Genomic DNA, 21,815 nt, shown 5'->3' with positions numbered 1-21,815 from the left:
AACAATATTATCCGTAGTCAAAATTAGTGTGCCAAAAACGGCCTAACAATCTGCATGAAACGCGTCAGACAGCATCTGATCCAATGATAGGTTGTATTGGCAAACTAGATCGTTATAACGGCCATAGAATTTGTGAAATGTTGATGTTAAACGAGACTGTTGGAACCCCTGCACCATCAACTTGTTGTCTGTAACCTGCTTCGTTTTGAAAACTGACCATAAGCAGAACAAGCTCTTGCGTAACGAATCAGTTGAGAGATGTAAACACCATATGCAGGTGATAATGGCTACATAAATATGGGAAGTTGACGATGGAGAAGTTGAAATCATCCCGTTTGTCATAAAGTTGAGTTGTTAGTTTGCCGTTGATATATACTCTCATTAAAATCTCTAAGCAGAAGCAGAAGTGGACGACTCTGTGGTGTCTTTTATTTCGAGTTCACTGGGAAATAATGGATCGGCATATGAATGAAAATTATTATTGTTAATAGATGATACATCGTCGATATTTCTAAATGTCGAATTGAAGGCCACAACAACAGATTTGTTCGTTCACGTAGAGGTTTTTGAGTAGGTTTTGCTTCATAGTAATATATAAACAGGTCATCTAACAAAGGAGCATGATTCGTGCCCATTGGAATTCCAACAGACTGTTGGAAGACCTGATCACCAAAGACCACGAAGATATTGTCAATTAGGAATTACACCATTTTTTTTTTAAATTTCAACTTCAGAGTATTTGTGCGTGGAATCAGAGTGGCGTTTAAGGAAGTAATTTTTGGATGACTGATCACTAGATAGGAATATTTGCGTTTTCCATTTTTCTTGAAGAAGCAAATGTCTATGATGCCAAAAAGTCTAGTCTTTAATTTATCGCGATGAATGGTCGTGTAAAAAGTTAAAAAGTCATACGTTTTGATGTTGATTTGAGAAAAGTTTTGTGATTTAAAGTTTACTAAAAAGTTCTTTAGAATGTTGTCTATCATAGAGACAGCAGTGCAAAACATACTGGAAAAATGACATGTTATATGTAGAATGTTGTCTATCATAGAGACAGCAGTGCAAAACATACTGGAAAAATGACATAGTCAGATTTTTTTTTTAAATCAGAAGGATTTTTAAAATGTCACAGGAATTGTGTTCCTTTATTAGCTGACCTGTTTTGATATTCTTACACGAAGCAGAATTTATTTAATAAAAAAAAAAACCTCCTACGTGTGAAGAAACAATCTCTTGATGTGGCCTTCAGTGCAACATTTTGACTATTTTACAATTTTCAGTCAATTGGAGCTGTTACGGACTTCAATTTATGAATTGGGTAAAGAAATTCATTATAGCAATGATATGTTATGCTGCATTTTCTATGTGATAGCTTGTTGCAATGCTCAAACATTCTGTTTAGTCGTATAGTGCCAGGGCCCAGCTAAAAGTCTACCAAAACTGATACAGTTTTCCAATTTCATTTTTGCTTATCTTTAAAAGTATACAGAATTTCGGGATGAACTTTGGTAGTAATGTATATTGATTATGTATGAATATATTAGAATACAGAGTAGAATTGTATACCATTTGGTTTATTGTTTTTACATCGGCTAACCCGGGAACCCTATATTTAGAGTTCTATACTTTTACTCTTGAGTAGTAAATTCGACTCCAGGCGATGCAATTGCCTGTGATTAAAGCCCCGGGCATACGACCCGAAAACTCGCAGCTTCAAATGATTTGGTTTGTTCACGTTGCCATGTTACGTAGCCGGTCAAATCGAACCCTGTTGCTATTGTTATCTATTCATATTGTTCATTATAAGTTATGCTTTTGCACTTCATTTAATATGATCACTTATAATTGATAGAAATTTAAAAAATAGTTTATTTAAAGATAAAATAAGCGCATGAGTAATGAAAATGCGACAAAAGCCTATTGTGGTCCCGAACACTCTGTGGCAGAGATGAGGATCGGACCAGACTTATGAAAGTCGCATTGCTGTGAGTTTATCTATTTGAATCATTACTATTTAACCGAACTTGGATGATGTATTATGTAAAATATTTGTGGCGATATTAGTTTACATTTAAACGTTATTGTGCAAGTATGGAAATGAACCGGAATTCAAATTGACTGGTTACCCACCATGGCAACGTCAATGAATGAAATCATGAAAAGCTGTGACTTTTCGGGTCATATAAGGGCTAAAATGAATATTTGAAAGTATATTTGGACACAAGTATAGTAGGAAACTATTTAAGGTAGCTCCATCCTCATGTGACTTATCAATATTAATGGTTAAAAGTGTAAAAAACTTTATTAATTTCCACTCAATATAGTTTAATTCAATTAATAACCAAAGAAAATGTGTATGTTGCCACCTTTTTTAAGATATCAGACATACAAAAACAGAAGTATATGTCAACATAAAAAAATCACACATTTTCGTTAAACAGAATAAAAATAGATAAAAAACATGTTGAAATGACAAAATTTGAATATCAACAGTTTTAAACCAACTGCTAATTCCTAAATATGTATAGATTAATTGTGGATATTAAGGTAACCAATGTATATTAGACATCCAGTAGAGGAAATTCCAGCATTGGAGTTATTGACCCTGACAACAATTTTTTAATCATAAATAATTAATTATCTACGGAAAATATAAACTTTTTCAGTACTGATAGTTTACCAGATTTTTTAATATATCCAGTGAAAAAAAATCCTCAGAAAGATATATTTCTATCACGCGCAAAGTTTAATTTATTAAGATTTTTGCAAAAACCTATGACATCACATGAGGGTCGATCAACCTTAAGGAATTTTTCGACTGGTTCACGATTTTTGATAAAAATAATTTTCATTTTTGATTGTAAACATTAAAAATATAACTCATTTAATGTTGGGAGCAAAAATTTTGACCTTCTGAATGCAAGAATAAAAGGAAAATTTTAGCCTTAAATCTATGTTATGTAAACAAAGACGAGTCATTTTTTGTATATAAACAAAGAAGTGAAATATTGATTTTGTAATATAAAGCATCTTACTTTTGCCTAGTCACAAATTTTAACTTTTAGATGACACATTTTACCCCAAAAATGCTTGAAATGCGAAAGATATAATAAACTTAGATCGATATCCATTTCTTTTAAAAATTTCGTAAACAATAACATACCACAATCTTTGTTTACAAAACCGATAATAAACTCTCTAAAATGAGCTTCTGTGATAATGTATAATCTTAATTTTTATGTGAACTCTTAAACACATTAGACAGTAGATTTTGATCAATAAAAGTGCATGAAAAAGAAAATTTTGGGGGAAATCGTGAATCAGTCCCTTTAAAGATATTGAGACAGCAACACAAGAATACAATGATATCAGGCCTCAACCGTGCACAGATTTTTGTGCGCCGTAATCAAAGGTTTTTATAAGGGCTCTGATCTGTCGCAATATTTTCCCAGAGAGCTACAGTTCTGCAGCTAATTTCCATACAAAAATCTGAGAACTTCCAATTTTATTTACATGTTTTTCTTGAATTGAATATGATACTAAACAAGAATGAAATACGCCTTGTTCTGAAACATGATCATTTCGACATTCATGCATTGCTCTTATCTATCCTTTTCATGATAAAAATGTACATTTTGCACTTTCGCTATTTTAAAAGTCATAGATCGTGATGAACATTTTCATTATATGATAATCCCGTGGGGATCCGGGTTAGAATAGGTCCTCAATACCTCTTGCTTGTCGTACAAAGCGGATGAGACCGCAAAAACCGAAGTCCCGTGTCATAGCAGGTGTGGCACGATAAAGATCTTACCTGACCAAAGGCCGTAAGCGCCGAGCAGAAGCCTAAATTTTGCAGCCCTTCACGGCAATGGTGACGTCTCCATATGAGTGAAAAATTCTCGAGAAGGACGTTAAACAATATTCATTCAATCAATCAATCATTATATGATAATGTTATGATAAATGTGAAGGCTTACATCAAGAGTTCATGCATGTGCGGAAGAAATATGAATACACATGTAATGCCCAACTTTTTGTAACTCACACGTTTATCTATCATCACCGAAAACATCTCTTCTGAAGAGGATGTTTATTTCATTTGCGGATATAGTACGCCTTATCAGACAGTATTCACGAGCGTTTGTTGGAAACACGTTGATCTACTATTAAGAAAATTCATCCGCGTCCACACATTAGCGCTGCCTGGTTGTTGGAGGTAAAGTCTTTGAACAACTTTGACGTTTATATTTACATTGAGTTATGAGATGCAATTTAGGTGTTAGTAATTTTCAGTTTATATACATTCCACATTTAGACTTTTCCATTAAACAAGCCCCCAAAGCGTCTGCAATTTAGTCAATTTCAAGAGTCAGTGATTTGGATAACCTTGTATCAAATGAAATAATGAGGTAGTAACGCATAGCTAAACATGTTTACTATATCGACATATTGTAGATTATGCCCAAGCCTGATGCGAGAACGAAATTACCTGGGATGATGGGAGTTTGATAAAGGTGTAGTGCTGTGCAATTACTGACTGGATTTGAGGACAGATGCGGCTTTGTTTTTACCCAAGAATGTATCTATGACAGAGGGCAAAAGATCAGTTCGAGGGTCAAATACAACTGTTTCCGGTCGACTACGCAGTTTATATTTATGTTGATACACGCCTTCATTTGTTCAGGACTGTCTTACTGCATTCTAGTGACGTCGAGAATCACGTGACGTACATAACAAATGAAATGTAAGGCAATAGGTAGACAGGTTCATAGAGGTCAACAGTTTGAAAGATTGTCGATCGACCTCCGGTCAACAGAACAGTTGATAGATGATTAGAAAAAATGTTTTATTTTACTGTAAAAGTGATGTGTTTTGATTATGATTATTTTATGTAAAGAGAAAGAAAGGTGTATATAATAGCAATCCAACAAGGATAGGTCACGAAACTAAGTTATATGAAACTATGAATTTGCATATGACTTTAATGAATGTTTGAAGGTATGTTTGGACATATGTATAGTGGGCAAATATGTGAGGATTTGAGAAGGAGATGCGCATCAAAAATAGAGCGTTATACAATATAAGACGTGGGCTGGATTAAGAGAGTGATCTAGCTTTCTGGTATACATATACATGTATATCTCAATTTTCCCCAAAGAGGTACATATCTACAGCTCTTCGGAATACGTCTCATTGAAATATTGAGCAGAGTCTGGCTAAAATGTCAACTTTACAATAATATTCCAGTTGGCAAAAATGCAGGAAGGTCTAATTGGTAGGGGTTCGATGTATGTTTTTAGTAAGGAATAATTTTGGGAAGTCATCAGTCGTTATATTCCTCCTAAAACAAAGTAATCTGATCATTATATTATCATTATATGATTAAATGACATTAAATCAATCTGTGGAAAATACACATGTACGTATGAATGCATTGACAGGAACAGTAAATGCGCCGGGTGAATGTTTTGCATTTAAAACTTAATCCTGTTGATTTGAAAGGTGATTTGGAGAAATGCACATGCATTTGATTTATAAGAAATCATTAATGTCTATTTCAATATAAAATTAGATATATTTAACTCTTGCATTAATATTTTTTTTATTCCGCGTTATGGAATTACTTTATATATCGGCATATGTTGTGATATTTCTTAGTGGTACATTGTTAAAACACTGATCACAGGTACAATTCACACACTCTCTACTATATGTGAAGAACACACATGAGAAAAAGGAGGGAAAGAAAAATGTCTGAGAAGGGAAGAAAGCAGGAGGGAAAATGGAAAAATGTAGAAGAAAGGGATAGAAGGAGTACAAGAGTGGGATAATGGGAATGACAGAAGCATGGGATGATGGTGGGAGAAGAAAAGGGTGAGGAGAGGGGTGGGTGAATGGCATGATGCGGGAAAGAGGGTGTCAGACAGCTGGAAAGGTGAAGAGAGTGTAGAAGAAGGATGAAAGGGTGTTGGGAATGATTGGAAAGAAGGGTGAAGAAAGGGGATTGAAGAAAGAGGGAGAAGTAGACGGACTGACGGAAGTATTTGGAAACGAGATGGACGAAGGAAGAAATATTGGATAATGGGGTGGAAAATGGATGGAAGTGTGGAGAGAAGGGTAGGGAAATGTGGATAAAGGGGTGGGAAAATGAATGATAAAAGGTAAGGAAGAGGAAATGGGGTTACGAGAAAGAGTAGAGGATGACATAGAGGAGAAGAGATGGGTCGAAGAAGGAATGAAAAGGAAGTGGAGAAAGAGAAAGGTTGAGAAAAGGCATAGTAGAAGGGGAAAAGAATAGGACTAGGAAATGAGGAAAGGATGGAGAGGTTAAGAGAAAAGGGGGAGGATACAATGGAGAAATGGAAGCAGAGAGAGAGAGAGGGGGAAGAAGAGATGAAAGTGTGAGAAATGAGAGAAAAGCTAAAGAAGAAGAGAAAAATGGAAGAAAGGGAAGGAAAAGGTACACTTTTCATTTTCACTCCCATCTGTTTACGTTTTTTACACATGTCTCCAACAATTACTATGGTCCTTCAAACATGGATGACAAGTTGAAAATGCTAACTGTAGAAATTACTAACGTCCAAGATTGACGGTAATGCATTTCACTTGATACCTAATTTCAGCTGAGATTCTGCTCGACTGGGTATTTGGACTGGCGCCTTCATCGAATCTCGGAGCAGTCCTTCATAATTCATGTCTGGAATTTACCTTCAACTTCGGTCGGTTATAGCAATTAATGTGTACCTAGGATACATTGCTGCTCGCTTCAAATAAGTGATTTGCCTGTTAAAGCAGCTTATTGATGGTGTATTACCTACCGTCTAGGTATTTAAATTCCATAAATACTATCACTGAATTTCCAGTGAAAATGCTGATTTCAATGGTGCAATATTCATCTCCCGAATTCGAAGAGTTCCTTTACTATAGTTCGTTCTTTAAATTAGCGATATAAAGTAGGTATGTAGTGATACATCAGTAATTTGATGAAACAGACTACATGAACTCCGACATTACTTTCCCTTCGAATAAAGATATATGGAGTTGCAGTATATTAGCAAATGCTGAGCTGACTGGAGGTTGGCTTGATACGGTATATAGAAATCGTTTGCCAAAAGGAAAGGGAAAAGGCGAGAGGAAACGAAAAGAGTTTTCAAGAAGTACAAATCATGTACGTTTGTAGATATCTTGCTAATTTTTTTCCAGCTGAAACACAACGCCCGCCTGATAGTTTATATGTAAGAGATACGTGCTCTCTCTCTCTCTCTCTCTCTCTCTCTCTCTCTGTAACATCCCATGTCGCAAACATGCGAATTGTGGTGGATGGTTTAGATACCCAAACATTATCATTTTCCCTTCTACAAATTCCCGAGGTGGAAACGGAGCGTGAAACAAAAGAAAAACTGTTTATTCAAGAAAACAAACCTGCATTAAATGCTACAAAAATGTAGAACTGTGTATAATTCAGAAACATTTGCCCAGATCATAGAACTATTTCATTTCCTTGTCAACACATAGGTCAGAAGTTAAATGCTATGTGAAACAACTTGTTAATCACACAGAACTTACCATTACCATTTTACATATCATAATAATCGTGCACAGATAAAAAGTTGGCTGCGTTTTTTTGTATTGTTTAACGTTCCTCTCGAGAATCTTTCACTCACGTGACTGTGCTTTTTGTATTGTTTAACGTCCCTCTAGAGAATCTTTCACTCACGTGACCGCTTTTTGAATTTCTCGTAGTACTTCATAATGTTATATTATGATTTCACAATGATCTTTGTTAAAATGTAAATATCATTTGGCGCTTTTCTACATTGTAATAAAATTGTTAAGAATATGTGTGCCTAAACAACTGTCATAACTCTTGAAGATTGAAAATTAAACGGGTCGAGTTATTTTCGGCGTTTTGATTTTTCTTTTTTATACATTTACTTCGGTAGATATTTACTTATATTTTGTATTATATGTAAAAATTTCATATACATATATATAAAATGTTCTTCAATGATTAAAAGGTGCTTGAAAGTCCACATAATTTACGATTGAAATTACTTTCATGATTTCGAGCTAGGGGTTACGCAATACTTTTTCGTTTCTCGAGATTTCTATTACAAAAAGCTTACATTCTGCCATAATCAAATTAAGAAAATTTGCTTCCAGATAACTTTTCCCGAATAGAAACGATTCTCGTGGTAATTTAAAGACATTATTAAAATGTATGTAAAGTATGCTCCAGTGTTTTGCCCTTTTGCTAATCAGATCTTTAGACGTCCATTCATTTTTAAGTGACCGTTTTACAGTTGATTCACAATTTTCTATAGCGCGTTTTTATCATTAGTAGTTTCGAGCTTCGTCGAATTTAAGGTGGGTCGATCCTCACGTGACTTATCAACATTAATGGTTAAAAGTGCAAAATCTGTATTAATTTCCATTCAATATAGTTAAATTTATTCAATAACCAAAGAAAATGTGTGTGTTGCCACATTTTTAAAGATGTCAGACATAAAAAAAAAAACGGAAGTAGATGTTAACATCAGAAAATCACACATTTTCGTTATACAGAATAATTAAAATAGATAAAAACTTGTTGAAATGACAAATTTTAAATGTCCACAGTTTTAAAAAAAAAAGTTAATTCATAAATATGTATAAATTAATTGTGGATATTAGGGAAATCATGTATAATAGACATACAGTAGAAGAAATACCAGCATAGGAGTTATTGCCCTTGACAACATTTTTTTAATTACAAAGAATTGATTATCTATATGGAAAATATAAACTTTTTCAAAATCAATAGTTTACCAGATTTTTTATTTTATGCAGTGAATAAAATTCCTCTGAAAGATATATTTCTATCATGTGCAAAGTTTAATTTGATAAAGATTTTTGCAAAAACCTATGCCATCACACGAGGATCGATTAACCTTAATGAAAAAATAAGATCCACGCCTGCATTGACTTACCGTCCATCCTCCTCCTGAGATCTCCATATTACAGATGACATTAGATGGGACACCCCCTGGGTAGATCGTGTATATCCCGGAACACGTCTGTCCACTCTGATACAGCTGTAAACAGTCAACAGCTAAAAGAGAAAAAAATCAAACTTTTCCTTATCAAATTGTCTATTACTCTCACTTATTTTAAATTTTAATGCGAAATTGATTATTTGGGTGCTATCTTCTGGGTATCATTGAGAATATAATAATCGAGACTCATATAATTCTGGATATATCTAAATATAACAAGTGGGATTCCTATATCACTGTTCGTTATCTTCGTCTTTCATCCAGGAGTCCGTGTTTGTCCTTCCTTAAAGTAGTTTGATCACTGTTCGTTATCTTACCCTTTCACTTCTATGGTTTTGAATACCATTACATAGATAACCGAGGTTCAAACTGCTCTGGATATTGTAAAAATAACAATACAAGTACATTCATCAGTTTATAGGAAACGATTACGGCTCCTGTTATTCAGGATATCATGCATATTTATAATGTTGAAAGTCCCTATAGTTCTGATACGACATCTGGTATGTTCAAGGGTCTGTGTTTGCCCTACTCTTAATTCTATATATTCTATAGAAATTTAAAGATCAGTCATTCTTAGTTATCTTGTTTTCATCATTGTAGAAATAAAAATATAACAACCGAGATGATCCTGTGGGGATCCGGGTTAGAATAGGTCGTCAGCACCCCCTGCTTGTTGCCAGAGGTGACTAAATGGGGCGGTCCTTCGGGTGAGATTGCAAAAACCGAGGGCTGTGTCACAGCAGGTGTGGCACAATAAAGATTCCTCCCTGCTCAATGGCCATTAGCGCCGAGCATAGGCCTAAATTTTGAAGCCCATCACAGGCAGTGTTGACGTCTCCATATGAGTGAAATATTCTCGAGAGGGACGTTAAACAATATTCAATCAACAACCGAGATGTATGGATGTTATTACAAAGATAAATATCGAGGCTTCTATAGTTCTGGATATTAATGTATATACAAAACCAATAAAGAAAATACAACCATTAAAGCTATAAATACAGTAATCTTTGGATATTATCGTAGGATTAAAAAAAATCCATATACTTTATATCAAGCTCTGTAAGTTATACATTTCATGTAATTTAACTCAATCGGATTAAAACGTAATCAAGCTAATTTCCTATTTCAATCGTGTATTCTCCGAGTCGGATAGTGTCGAAAATATTCATGATCACGTGACGTTGTACGCGGAATTTCGAAAGTCAACTATTGCATGACGACGTAAAAACATGAACAGCCTGCAGGCTGTTGGTGGGACACATTCAGTAATAAAAGACAGTCAGGCGGACACAGGGTAGAGGGTACGACTTTGAATAATTGAGTTGATTTAAAGTTCATGTATAAGATGAACTCACCATTCAGTACGACTACCTGTGCTGTAAACGAAATTATCGTCTCCATTTGTCCTTGTAATAATATTTTTATTGCGCACTTGTGCACATTCATCATAAAAATCATTCCTTCTTAAATGTGCATTAGAAAATCATTGTATTCTCCTTACATTGAATAGAACAATACTTTAATATCCGTATTTAATTAGTCGATATTGTCAAATTTAATATGATGCCTATTGGATATTTCCAATGTTTACTAGTCTCCTGACCCCCTATATATATTTCAGAATTAGTCCAGCAAATAACTTTGTTTTCGGGAAACAGAAGTCTACATCACAGTATATCACGTGACGACACCCAGATAGATTTTCACGAATTCATTGCATAATCCAATACAGCAGTTTTTGACAATTTTAATTTTCCGTTGTACGAAACTCTGGTGATTAGCATTTCCGTTGTACGAAACTCTGGTGATTAACATTTCCGTTCTACGAAACTCTGGTGATTAACATGACCATTGCTTCTTATCATTATATGATCTATATAGTCATACAACAATCACGGACACGAAATGAATTGGTACATGTAATAGTCTATGTGAATCATATATACAAAACTAAAGTAAAATGACTTAATTACTCACCGTTTTGTGATACTCTGTAATACCGCCAACCCATTTCTTCAGTTACTATTTGGTTTTTGTCACAGATTACATGCAATCGACATTCTTTCGTTTCCCGATGATACCCAAAACAGGAACAATCATTCGAACACTCGGATGCACAAACTAAGAGAGATTGGGCATGAATTGTATTCAATAAATGTTTTGTTCCAATCTTGTTTTCTATCTCTGAAATGGTTGAATAATCCACACTACATGCACACGTGTGAGTAATCATACAATATACAACAATTAAATAAAAAGTCAGAGCGTCATTAAAATCTTTCATCATTTCAAGAGGTAACAAGTAACCCGTGTTGTCGCTGTTGATGATTGCAAGGAAAGAACGACCGCACGAGCGTGTACTTCGATATCAATATCCACCAGCATATCCATCAATACTGCCATGTTTAGGATAAATTCACCTAGATCAATACTATGTAACGCGCTTGGATGGGATACTCTAGCTAGCTATAACAAGAAAATACATAAACTTGTGTTGTTTTACATAAGAGTTCATGGATTAGCTCCACCAATGTTTGCAAGATTTACTTCAGCCATGTATTTTACCTTCTGATTCTTATTCTTTAAGAAATCAGGACACACTAAAAGTTATTATTTCGTTGGCGAAAACACCTTCATTCATGAATAGCTTTGTACCTTCAACCACAGAGTTGTGGGATTACCTACCTTTGAACACTAGAAGCCTTCCAGTTTCATCCTCCTTCAAACATGTCATAAAAAGTTAATATTCTTTTATGTGTCACAATAGTTCTGAAACAACACTTCACTTTTTCTTGAAGTGTTCACAATATTGTATACAAAGACAAAGACTGATACACAGTTTTGATAATCTACAAATACCATTACCTTTATCTTTAGAACTCATTTTGAATGGTGACAATAACCTTAGTTGTAAACAAAATTTTCAGAATTGTAGATGAATTTATTTCGTCTACAAATATATTCGTCTAATTAATTTCATTCTCATACTACAGAACCAACCTGTTTATATATTTCTCCATTTTTACAGTAATTCATGATACTCATACCTGAATTACTATTGTCAGTCATACATTAAGTTATAAATTATTATAGAATTTGAAACCTATTAATCTATACCAAATTGCTGTTACCAAACAGTTTAATTTTTATTATTCATCTGTAATTATTCAAACATGTAATCAAACATTTCTCTATCTGTATGACCTTGTTGTGTGACCTTGACTATGTATACGTGTATGGAGAAGGCTTATAGGCACTGTCTGTTGTCTAATCCATTCATGTTTATACATAATAAAATATTGTTTAAAAATATCGCTAGAATGATAGATGTCCGACGAACTTGGTGTTGCATACACATTCCCCACATTGAGTATTACCTGTAGGTGTAAAAATGAGTCTTCCAACGAATACCCGTATAGTAATCCAAAGAATATCTATGTGAAGAAGTGTAGATAACGAACAGTGATCAATCTAATAATTCCTATAAAGAATACAAAAGTAAGAGAAGGGCAAACACGGATCCCTCCACACATCAAAGGAACAGATGCTTAGGAGGAGTAAGCATCCTCTGTTGACCGGTCACAGCTACCGTGAAACATATCTTGATTAGCTAAACGGGATAAACCGTAGTCAAAATTAGTATGTGAATAAGGGCCTAAAAATTGATATGCAAAATGCACGTCAGACAACCTTTGACTTATCGATAAGTTGTATTTGTAAATTAGATCACTATAACGACCATATAATTAAAGAAATACTTACTTTAAACGAGCTTATTGAAACCTCTGTAACATCAACTTATTTGTCAGTAGCCTGTCTCAATATCAAACATGATCATACGCAGAACAAGCTCTTGTGTATCGAATCAGTTAAGAGACATAAACACCATATGCAGGAGATAATGGAACATTGCTACATAAATATGGGAATTTGACGATAGAGAAGCTGAAATAGTTCCGTTTGTCAAAAAGTTGAGTTGTTTGTTTGTCATTAATATCTATTATCAATAAAATTTCTAAGTATGAAGGAAATGTAGAATTGTTTTATTACGGGTTTTCTGGAATATACTGAATCAACATATCAATGAAATGAATATTGTTAATGCATAAAATGTCATCCATATATCTAAATGTCAAGTAGAAGGTCACATTATAGTGTATTTTACTTAATAGCTACATAGTGAGTTTTCCGTAGATTGATTGAATACCATAAACGTGCTTATTTAGCGGTAATTATACTTTAGCAACTTTTGCCCTGATACGTGTCCGCTAATTCAAGTTTGCACTAATGAAAGGCGAAGATAACGAACAGTGATCAATTTCATAACTCCTATAAGCAATACAAAATGGAGAGTTGGGCAAACACGGATCCCTGGATATACCAAAGGTAGGATCAGGTGCCTAGCAGCATCCCCTGTCAACCGGTCACACCCACCGTGAGCCCTATATATGATTGTAACAGTATACATATTGTTAATTCATAACAAAAGTTAAACTTGGCCTCCATTTATCAGCCATTTTAAATTTCGCACAGTTTAGAGTAATTCGTACTACAATTGTTCCTTATATAAATACACTGTATATTAGGTAGTTCATACCATATATAAAGAAACTGATTCGTGTTTATTTGATGAAATAGATTCATTAGGAAAGAAATCATGTTACATATACAGTAATGCAAAGTTAATGATATCAACCTTTTACATTGTCATCGGCGTTCTGATATCTCCAGTAATTTTCACTGTAGGTAGTTTTTCAATCAGTTTGAAAATGATTGCGGAGAGACGAGAGTGCCAGAAAATGTAAATCTCAACAGCACCGTTATCTACAAATAATTCATCGTTGTTAAAATTTTCCACCTCAGACAGTTTATCGATCATATCAAATACCACAGTACTGAATATACAGTCCTTTTTAATGTGACCATTTAATGGGCTTCATTGTTTATCAACTTAGTGTGTATTTTAAAATCACTAATGCGACGGTTGGCATCTGCTTTGACCCATCTCTTACTCAGGAAATTAAACATTGCAAAATATAACGATAGTAATCGACGTAAGTTTAAAAATAATAAATTTTCTCTCATATCTACGTATGTAAGATACAGATATTTTATGAAAGCGGTAAAACCCTCGGCAAAGCCTCGGGTTTCACAGCTTTTTTGCAACCCTCGGTTGGAATCACCTTATATTTCATGGTTACTCATAAGAGAGTCTTATAATCTTTCTTTGCTCTTATTTTCTATAATGATATCGATATATGAGACCGTGATGCAACGATTTAATTTAGTCCAATTCTTCTCATTACCAGCTCGTCAGAGTTATCGCGCTTTGATGACTTTTGTGCGTCATTGGTAAGAAAATAAACAAGTATCGCGAGCAATTTCGAGATTAACAGGACATTAAATAAACACCCTTCCTTTTAAAAATTAGTTAAGAAACATGGCGTATCTTTAAATAATATAGCCATTGGTAAAAATGCATTTTTAAATGTTCTACTACAAGTTTATCAAATTTAACCTTTATTTAAAAAAATTCCATCCCATCTATTTTTAAAAATTTCAAACAGCGATATGCATCAAAATTTTGTAATTTTCAAAATGGCTTAGATGGAATTCAGATATGCCTTAATTGTGTTAATCAATGTTATAAACGTCTCAATAATAAAAAATGCAATTATGACAAAGGAGAAGGAGAGGAGTGTATGTACAATTACAAAGTTCAAGTCACTGGAACCTGTTCTAATTGCAAAGTACTAATTAAGATCAATTTTTCTATGTAAAAATCAAAGAAATCAGATAGGGTCTGGCCACTCAATGTCACAGTCAGATTTCTTTGATTTTCACAGTATTAACTTTACTTGCACTATCTTACATAATTGTAACCCCACCACCAAATTTCTACCATCCGTTACTATGGAAACCGTCAGCAGTCTGAGGGCTAATTGAACTCCAAAATTCAGCCCGTTTTACCCATGTTTTGTCCATGTGGTATATAAAAAATTAAAATTGACAACTAATTCTCTCCATAAATCTCGATTCCCCATAAAATTCTCTCCTTATTTATGATATCTATATCCACCTATGGTAAAAAGTGTGTTATTGACCGCTGTACCAATGTATTATAATTTGACACTTTGTCAAAAAGTGATTTTTTGTTGGATTTCATTGATGAATTTAGATAATTTGGAAAATACATACAGCAAAATCAACTGGTATCAAAGGATGTCCATATCACAGACTCTTGTTATAAATAAACAGATTAATGGTGAAACATAGTGCAATTGATCTATTGTAGTATGAAAACTAGATTTGGGCATTTTGCCAAAAATTCATACTAATGACAAATAATACAAATCTACACCATTTTCAGTCAAAATGAACAATATGAGGAATTGATATTTCAAAAATAAACTTGGAGAAGTTTAAGAGGGTGTCCATTATGATATCAGGCAGAGGTCGGCACATGCTATCTCTCAGATTTTCATGAAACTTTGTGTACAGGTTCCTACTGACCCCAATATGAAATTTGCCAAATAAAAAGTTTCTATCATGTTTAGTTTGGGTTCGACATGGAAAAACAACTTTGAGATAATTTTCGGTGCAAAAAGGTCACGAAATATTGGAAAAAAGTGCTATGTTTGAACAGCTCTAAAATGTCATATAACTAAAAAATAGAGAAAAGCAATATTTTATATGTTAGATATACACTATATGCAATAACTAAGAGGGTTTTTGTGTGTATATTCATCCAATGAATGAATTTATTAATTGTTAAAATTGCACATATTTCACACCAATATATTTTACAAAATAATGATCAAAATATAAGATCTCACAAAACCCAATACAATGTCTCAAAAGAAATAGATTATGTATAACCAGAAACTTGAAGAGGTGTATTTCAAGTTACAAAAATAAATTCAGTGGGAAAAGCAAGGTTTGATGGTGAAAAGTTGAACTGAAATCTCAAAATTTTCAATAAGTGCAAAAAGGTCAACTACTTAAATGAAGATTATTGAACTACATAAATAGAAATAAATATGAAGTAGATATAACAAATCAATGATTAAATGATTAAAATTCATGAAAAATTACTAGAACATATGAACATTCAGAAATAAATTTCATGTCTTTGTATACATTCTATATAATAAAGGCAAAAAAAATGCCTATGTAATTCATTGTATAAAATTTTACAATGTTGATTTTTAGAGGTCATTTCTGACACAGGATTTGAGATAATAGTCAATTAATTAACACACATACATGAAGTTAAAATTATCAGTAAATCAAATTTTAATAAATTGCCTATCATGAAGAATCTAAATTCATTCACTCACATTACAAACTTGACATTGGCAGATCCCGAGGGGGTTGGGGGGGAGGGGTAGAAAACACCCTCTCCTTTTCTCTGGGACATCTAGATAGTTATTTAGCATTAACCAGAAATTTTTTGACTCTCTTGTAAAGTATTTCCCTTTGCATTCATGAAATAACATGCCATATTCCATTTTCTGCCTACATCAGATTGGCAGACTTGCTTTAATGCATGTTTACTCTGATGTTGAAATATATATTGACCACTTCCAGATACACAAAATGTTTGTTGAATTTTACCCAGTGACAGAAAATGTTCATAAAGTATCTTTAACTGATGCATAAAAGGTTACATGTAACTAGCAATCAATAATAAACATATTTACTTTATCAATTCATCGGATATGACCTAATGCAGATTTTAGATCATTTTTCTGGACCCCCCCCCTTTCAAATCACTGGATCTGTCTCTGTTTAACAAATGACAATAAACAAATCATGTCTTAATGCCTGGCACTTAGTAGCATGGTTTGCAAAGTAAGAGCTAGTGCATATTTCTGACATTTGTTACAAACAAACTTTTCCCCTAGAAATTATGAAAATTGGCACTGAATTTATATTGATACATGTATATTAACAATTGATACATTTCACAGTATGGAATCTTATTTTGCCACCCCACCACTCTCTTCTAATTTATGTCTAATGCCATAGCAGTGTTTCTTTTGAATATTGGTTCACAAACAGGAATAAAATTTCTCACTTCAAAAATTGAAATATGCTGCAACCATAGAGTTAAAGTCGTGGTCATCATTTGATTATCTTTGTCAGCTGCAAAGTGTTTCTGTGAAATAACTGTCAACATGCATATCAGATATCTAGATTGAAGTGGAGCTATGAGTTCTGCAATTCCCCTTATAACTTCACAAGTCTTTTGTCTGTAGTAATTCTGTATTCTCTCCAAAGCCTCTTCCTATCTTGGACTCAGCTGAGATCTAAATAACAACAGTTGTGTAAATTAATGGAAATAAAATGATGAACATGTTTAAATAGCACTGTAAGCAATGCACTAAGAAAGTCAAGATCATATGTTTGATATAGTCACAAGGTCAAAGGTCATGATATAAAATAAATTCTGGTCATAAGGCATTTCATGTGAAACAAACTAACCCAATACCTTATCCCTCAAGATATAACAGATCTGGTAATAATGAATGTTTTTCAAAAGTAGGTCAACATGGTCAAAGTCAGAAGTTCAAAAGTAAAGCTCTTTTCATTAGTAATCTATAATATGTGAAATCTATATCAAAGCCCAATCCAAAGTGGCTGAGAAACTATATACCAATTTAAAGTTTTTGAAAATCATGCTATTTTAAAGACTAAGGTCATGTACTAAATTAAAAGTCTGGTAATAAAGAATATACACATTTTGTATATCTTTATGTAAAATATCAATATAATAAAATCTGGGTTAAACTTCAAAACCAAGGTCACAATATCAAACAGAATGGTATCAAATGAAAGTTCTTGTCATAAGATATCTAAATACTAAACATAAAAGGCTAGACTACCTTATATATAGTTCAGGAGAATTGCTTACTGTAGGTTATATTTTGTTAAAAGTAGGCGAAACACAAAAGTAAAAAAAAAAATTGATATCAAAAGAAATGTCTTATTATAAGGAATAAAAATATGAAATATGAGAGCCTTATTACTAACATGAGCAAGTTCCAGACAGACAGACACCCCCCCCCCCCCGACTTTAGTCATGGGTGCATAGAAATGAAAAATGAATCAACACAAATTAGGAACATTTGCAGTTTGAAAGGATTTAGTGTGGCCCTGCTAACCTTGAAAAGAATTTGTTTTAATTTCCTGTATATTCCCACATCATACTTTGATCTCCTCCATACCCTAATTCTTAAGCCTCTGAATTGAACAAATTAAAATTTACGCTACCTGAAGATCCTTGTATATGAATATGACTAATCATTGACATACTCTTCTTGAGAAGAGGAATGTTAAAGATGTTTCCTTATATTATCCCTTATAAAACTTTGACTCCCTATTATAGCCTCATCCTACACCCAGGTCATGAATTGAACTAACTCCAATCTACACAACCTGGGAATGCTTGCATATTTTCATTACATTAAACGACCCCATCCTATTTTTGCCTTTTCTTGATTATCTCCCTTCAAAGGGGGCATGACCTTTCATTTAAACGAAAATGAATCTCATTCAATTGGGCCAGTGGTTCTGGAGAAGATGAAAATGGGAAAAATTATTACCACAATGATGACAAAAGAATCCAGACAAATATTTATGAGAAAAGCTCTCTTGAGCCTTCAGCTCATGTGAGCTAAAAAAACCCAAAAAACTATATATTCATTGATTCAAAAATTAAACCACATTCTGATTTCAAAACATCACCTCTGACTTTATATATATATATATATATATATATATATATATATATATATATATATATATATAAGTCAGAGGTGATGTTTTGAAATCAGAATGTGGTTTAATTTTTGAATCAATATATATATATATATATACGAGCTAGTATTTGAAATTATCTAAACAAGAATTGTATGAAGAGAGTTTAAAACTTGTCGAGTGGGTTAAAATCTTTGATAACAGTCATGAATTAAAAATGCATGTATGTGTTGTGTGTGGCATGGTGACACCACATAAAACTTCAATATGAAGGGTCAAGGTCGTAAGGTACAAATGTTACTATCATATGACATGAAGGAACACACATTTCTGAAATATCCAACCCTCATCTCTAACCATTCTTATGTTATTGTCAAAGTTAAAGTTTTTATATTCTACATGTATGTCTGTCAAGTGAGTTAAAACAAAAGGATTGTGACATCATAACATTGGATGCCTTTGGTCAGGATTTGTCTCAAGAAATATACATGTCAAATGTAGAATTAAGCTCTTATCTGTAATAGTTCTAAACTTACATAATTTATGAATTATGAAAATATGATAAGGTCAGATGTACCATGTTCTGAATTTAAGATCTTTTGATTGAAATAAATAAATGTACTCACTGATACAGTCTGATAATTAATTGGCTTGCAGTAGGGGTGATTTGACTATAATTATTTTCCAAATCTGTAATGAAATGGGCGTTGTATTCATTATCAAGCTTTGGTAATTGGTATATACATGTATGTCACACTAATACACTTTAGTACCTGTATGCATGCAAATAAATCATCAGATTTTGTGTCATATTAAACCATCTGAATTTTATAATCCATTCAGCTTAAATTTAGAGAAATTAATGATATACATCAACCTGTAACACACACCCCACCCCCACACACAATGGTTCTTATAGTTGCATAATTACATGAATAAATATATATCATTATTTTTTTAATATTTATTATTTGGTTTTTGTCACATACATACATGTACATATACTACCCTCTCACACTGATTCATTCATCCTAATAGTTATTAAATCTAGGAATCCAAAAAACAAACACATGTGAAAAGTAGCTAGTAAAAAAAAAATCAGTCAAAAATAATCTGATATAATTTTAATATACATTATTTTTATGCATGCATGCTGATATGTACATAGCTTGCAGGACAATAAACACTTTTCACCACTTTCATCTTGTTTTTGTGTGATTCTATTGTTTCTTAATTCAATGAGTTGTGGATAAACATTGTGTTGTAGTACAGATTTTAAAAATCCCTACATTAACCCCACCCCACCCACCCCCCACCCCCGATTGATTTAATGGTTTTTTTACTGTGGGGATTTATCATTTTAATCATTATTATTTTAAAAAGAATCATTTCATCAAATGAATTGTTTGCATTGACACATCATGAGAACTTGCATCAAAATTGTCTAGCAATCAAAGACAGTTTTCGAAGAAAAATAACAGAAAATTCGACATTTATACTTACCACTTCCAACGGGAACAAATATTTCCCTTGAAACATTGAAGTTTACTGCTCTGTCTGCTTTACACTTCCTTTGTGTAGTAGATAACAACATTTGGTGGTGGTTGCCTCCAGTAAATCCCCAAAGAATCGCAATGACCTCGGCATACTAGTAAGCATCTGCACCGTGCACGATAGTTTAAACAGTTAAACTTTGACGTCGAATTCGAAGTACCCCGATCTGTACAGCAGGGGGTCAATCTCGGTTGAATATTACACGCAGTTCCAACTTTAAAATATCTTGAATATCCACTTATGTCTTTTGAACAATTATTATGGGTTGACAAGTCCCTAAAATAAGGACCACTCCTAGAAAAACTTCACGTTTCTATCACTTGTCAGCCATATCTGTTTACCCACGAAACTTTGATAAGGTCCGGGCTGAATATTTATTTTTCACCATCAAATTAAAAAAAAAATTAATTCCACGTTTACACTTGATAAAAAATATCGAGATAAGTGAAAAATGTTCTATATAAATACTGTTTTCTTCGAAAATTACAATTTATGCAAGTTTCGGATCATTTTACATTTTTTACGCCAAGGGAGGTAACTCAAATTACTGGCTTTTTGGCTACTTCTGTCAGTAAATGCTCAACAACAGCATTGTTTCCCAGCAATTTTATTGTTTCATCTTAATTATTAAGGAATTTCCTTCAAATATTGTTTATACTTTCTGGACAAATTTTATTGTATTGGGTATTATTTAACTTTACAAAATATCATTTTCTATAGATTATATAGTGTCCTCGAATTTATGAAATAGGCCAAGTTTTGGCATCTAACAATGTTTTTTATGAAATTCACTTTACATACGATGAAATTGGCGTGTGACCTTAACTTTTATTGGGTATGAATACAATTTTGGGGAATTGCATGTGCCAGCCGTATTATAGCTACTGCCTGATATCTCCGTGGACGGCCTCTTAACATATTATTAAAAATTACTTAAAGTGATAAAAATCACACCATGTAAACATAAACTGTAGTCTAGTAGGACCCCCCCCCCCCCATACTCCCCAGACACCAAGTAGATTTTGCAATCATTTCCATAAACGAGCTATATTACATGTACTGTGTTGTCATTTAAACTATTATTAATGTCTAGATAAAGAATTAAGTATATGGATACCATTACAGAATTGTTTGTAAAACATATATACCCCCTCAGCTATGCCATCTGTATATTTGTGTTAATTTTTATAATACCACAGTTATAGCAAGGGAGTGCCAGGGACATGCATCAAGGACATGCACGAGTAAGCTGTCAATATGTTTATGTTTGCTTCTTTATTATATTTCATAAACTTTTGGTGAATGGTTAAAGGTGGAAAATTTTCCTTTCTCTGAAGTTTGAGCATACAGAAATTGCATAGTGTACCCTTCTAGTTCACACCAAATGCATGGAGTACATCACTGCGCTTCCAAGGTGACCTTTTGAACTGAAAATCACCAAATGTCTCTATAACC

The 21,815-nt window shown here is 33.3% G+C and overlaps 1 protein-coding gene across 1 annotated transcript in view; it reads right to left on the bottom strand.

The window, feature by feature from the left end:
* The window catches only part of LOC125665386 (angiopoietin-1-like), a 51,434-nt gene extending 33,130 nt beyond the window's left edge, over nt 1-18,304 (bottom strand). The window contains exons 1-3 of the mRNA XM_056151207.1: nt 17,980-18,304; nt 11,022-11,266; nt 8,973-9,094 (exon numbers count right to left, since the gene is read on the bottom strand). Of these exons, the coding sequence (XP_056007182.1) occupies nt 8,973-9,094; nt 11,022-11,266; nt 17,980-18,131 (519 nt within the window). The 5' untranslated portion in view covers nt 18,132-18,304. The remainder of the gene's footprint in view (nt 1-8,972; nt 9,095-11,021; nt 11,267-17,979) is intronic.
* Nucleotides 18,305-21,815: the final 3,511 nt, after the last annotated feature.

Source organism: Ostrea edulis, chromosome 10, assembly GCF_947568905.1.
Source record: "Ostrea edulis chromosome 10, xbOstEdul1.1, whole genome shotgun sequence".
NCBI classification, from domain to species: Eukaryota; Metazoa; Mollusca; class Bivalvia; order Ostreida; family Ostreidae; genus Ostrea; species Ostrea edulis.
This window is presented reverse-complemented; position numbering and strand designations above follow the sequence as displayed.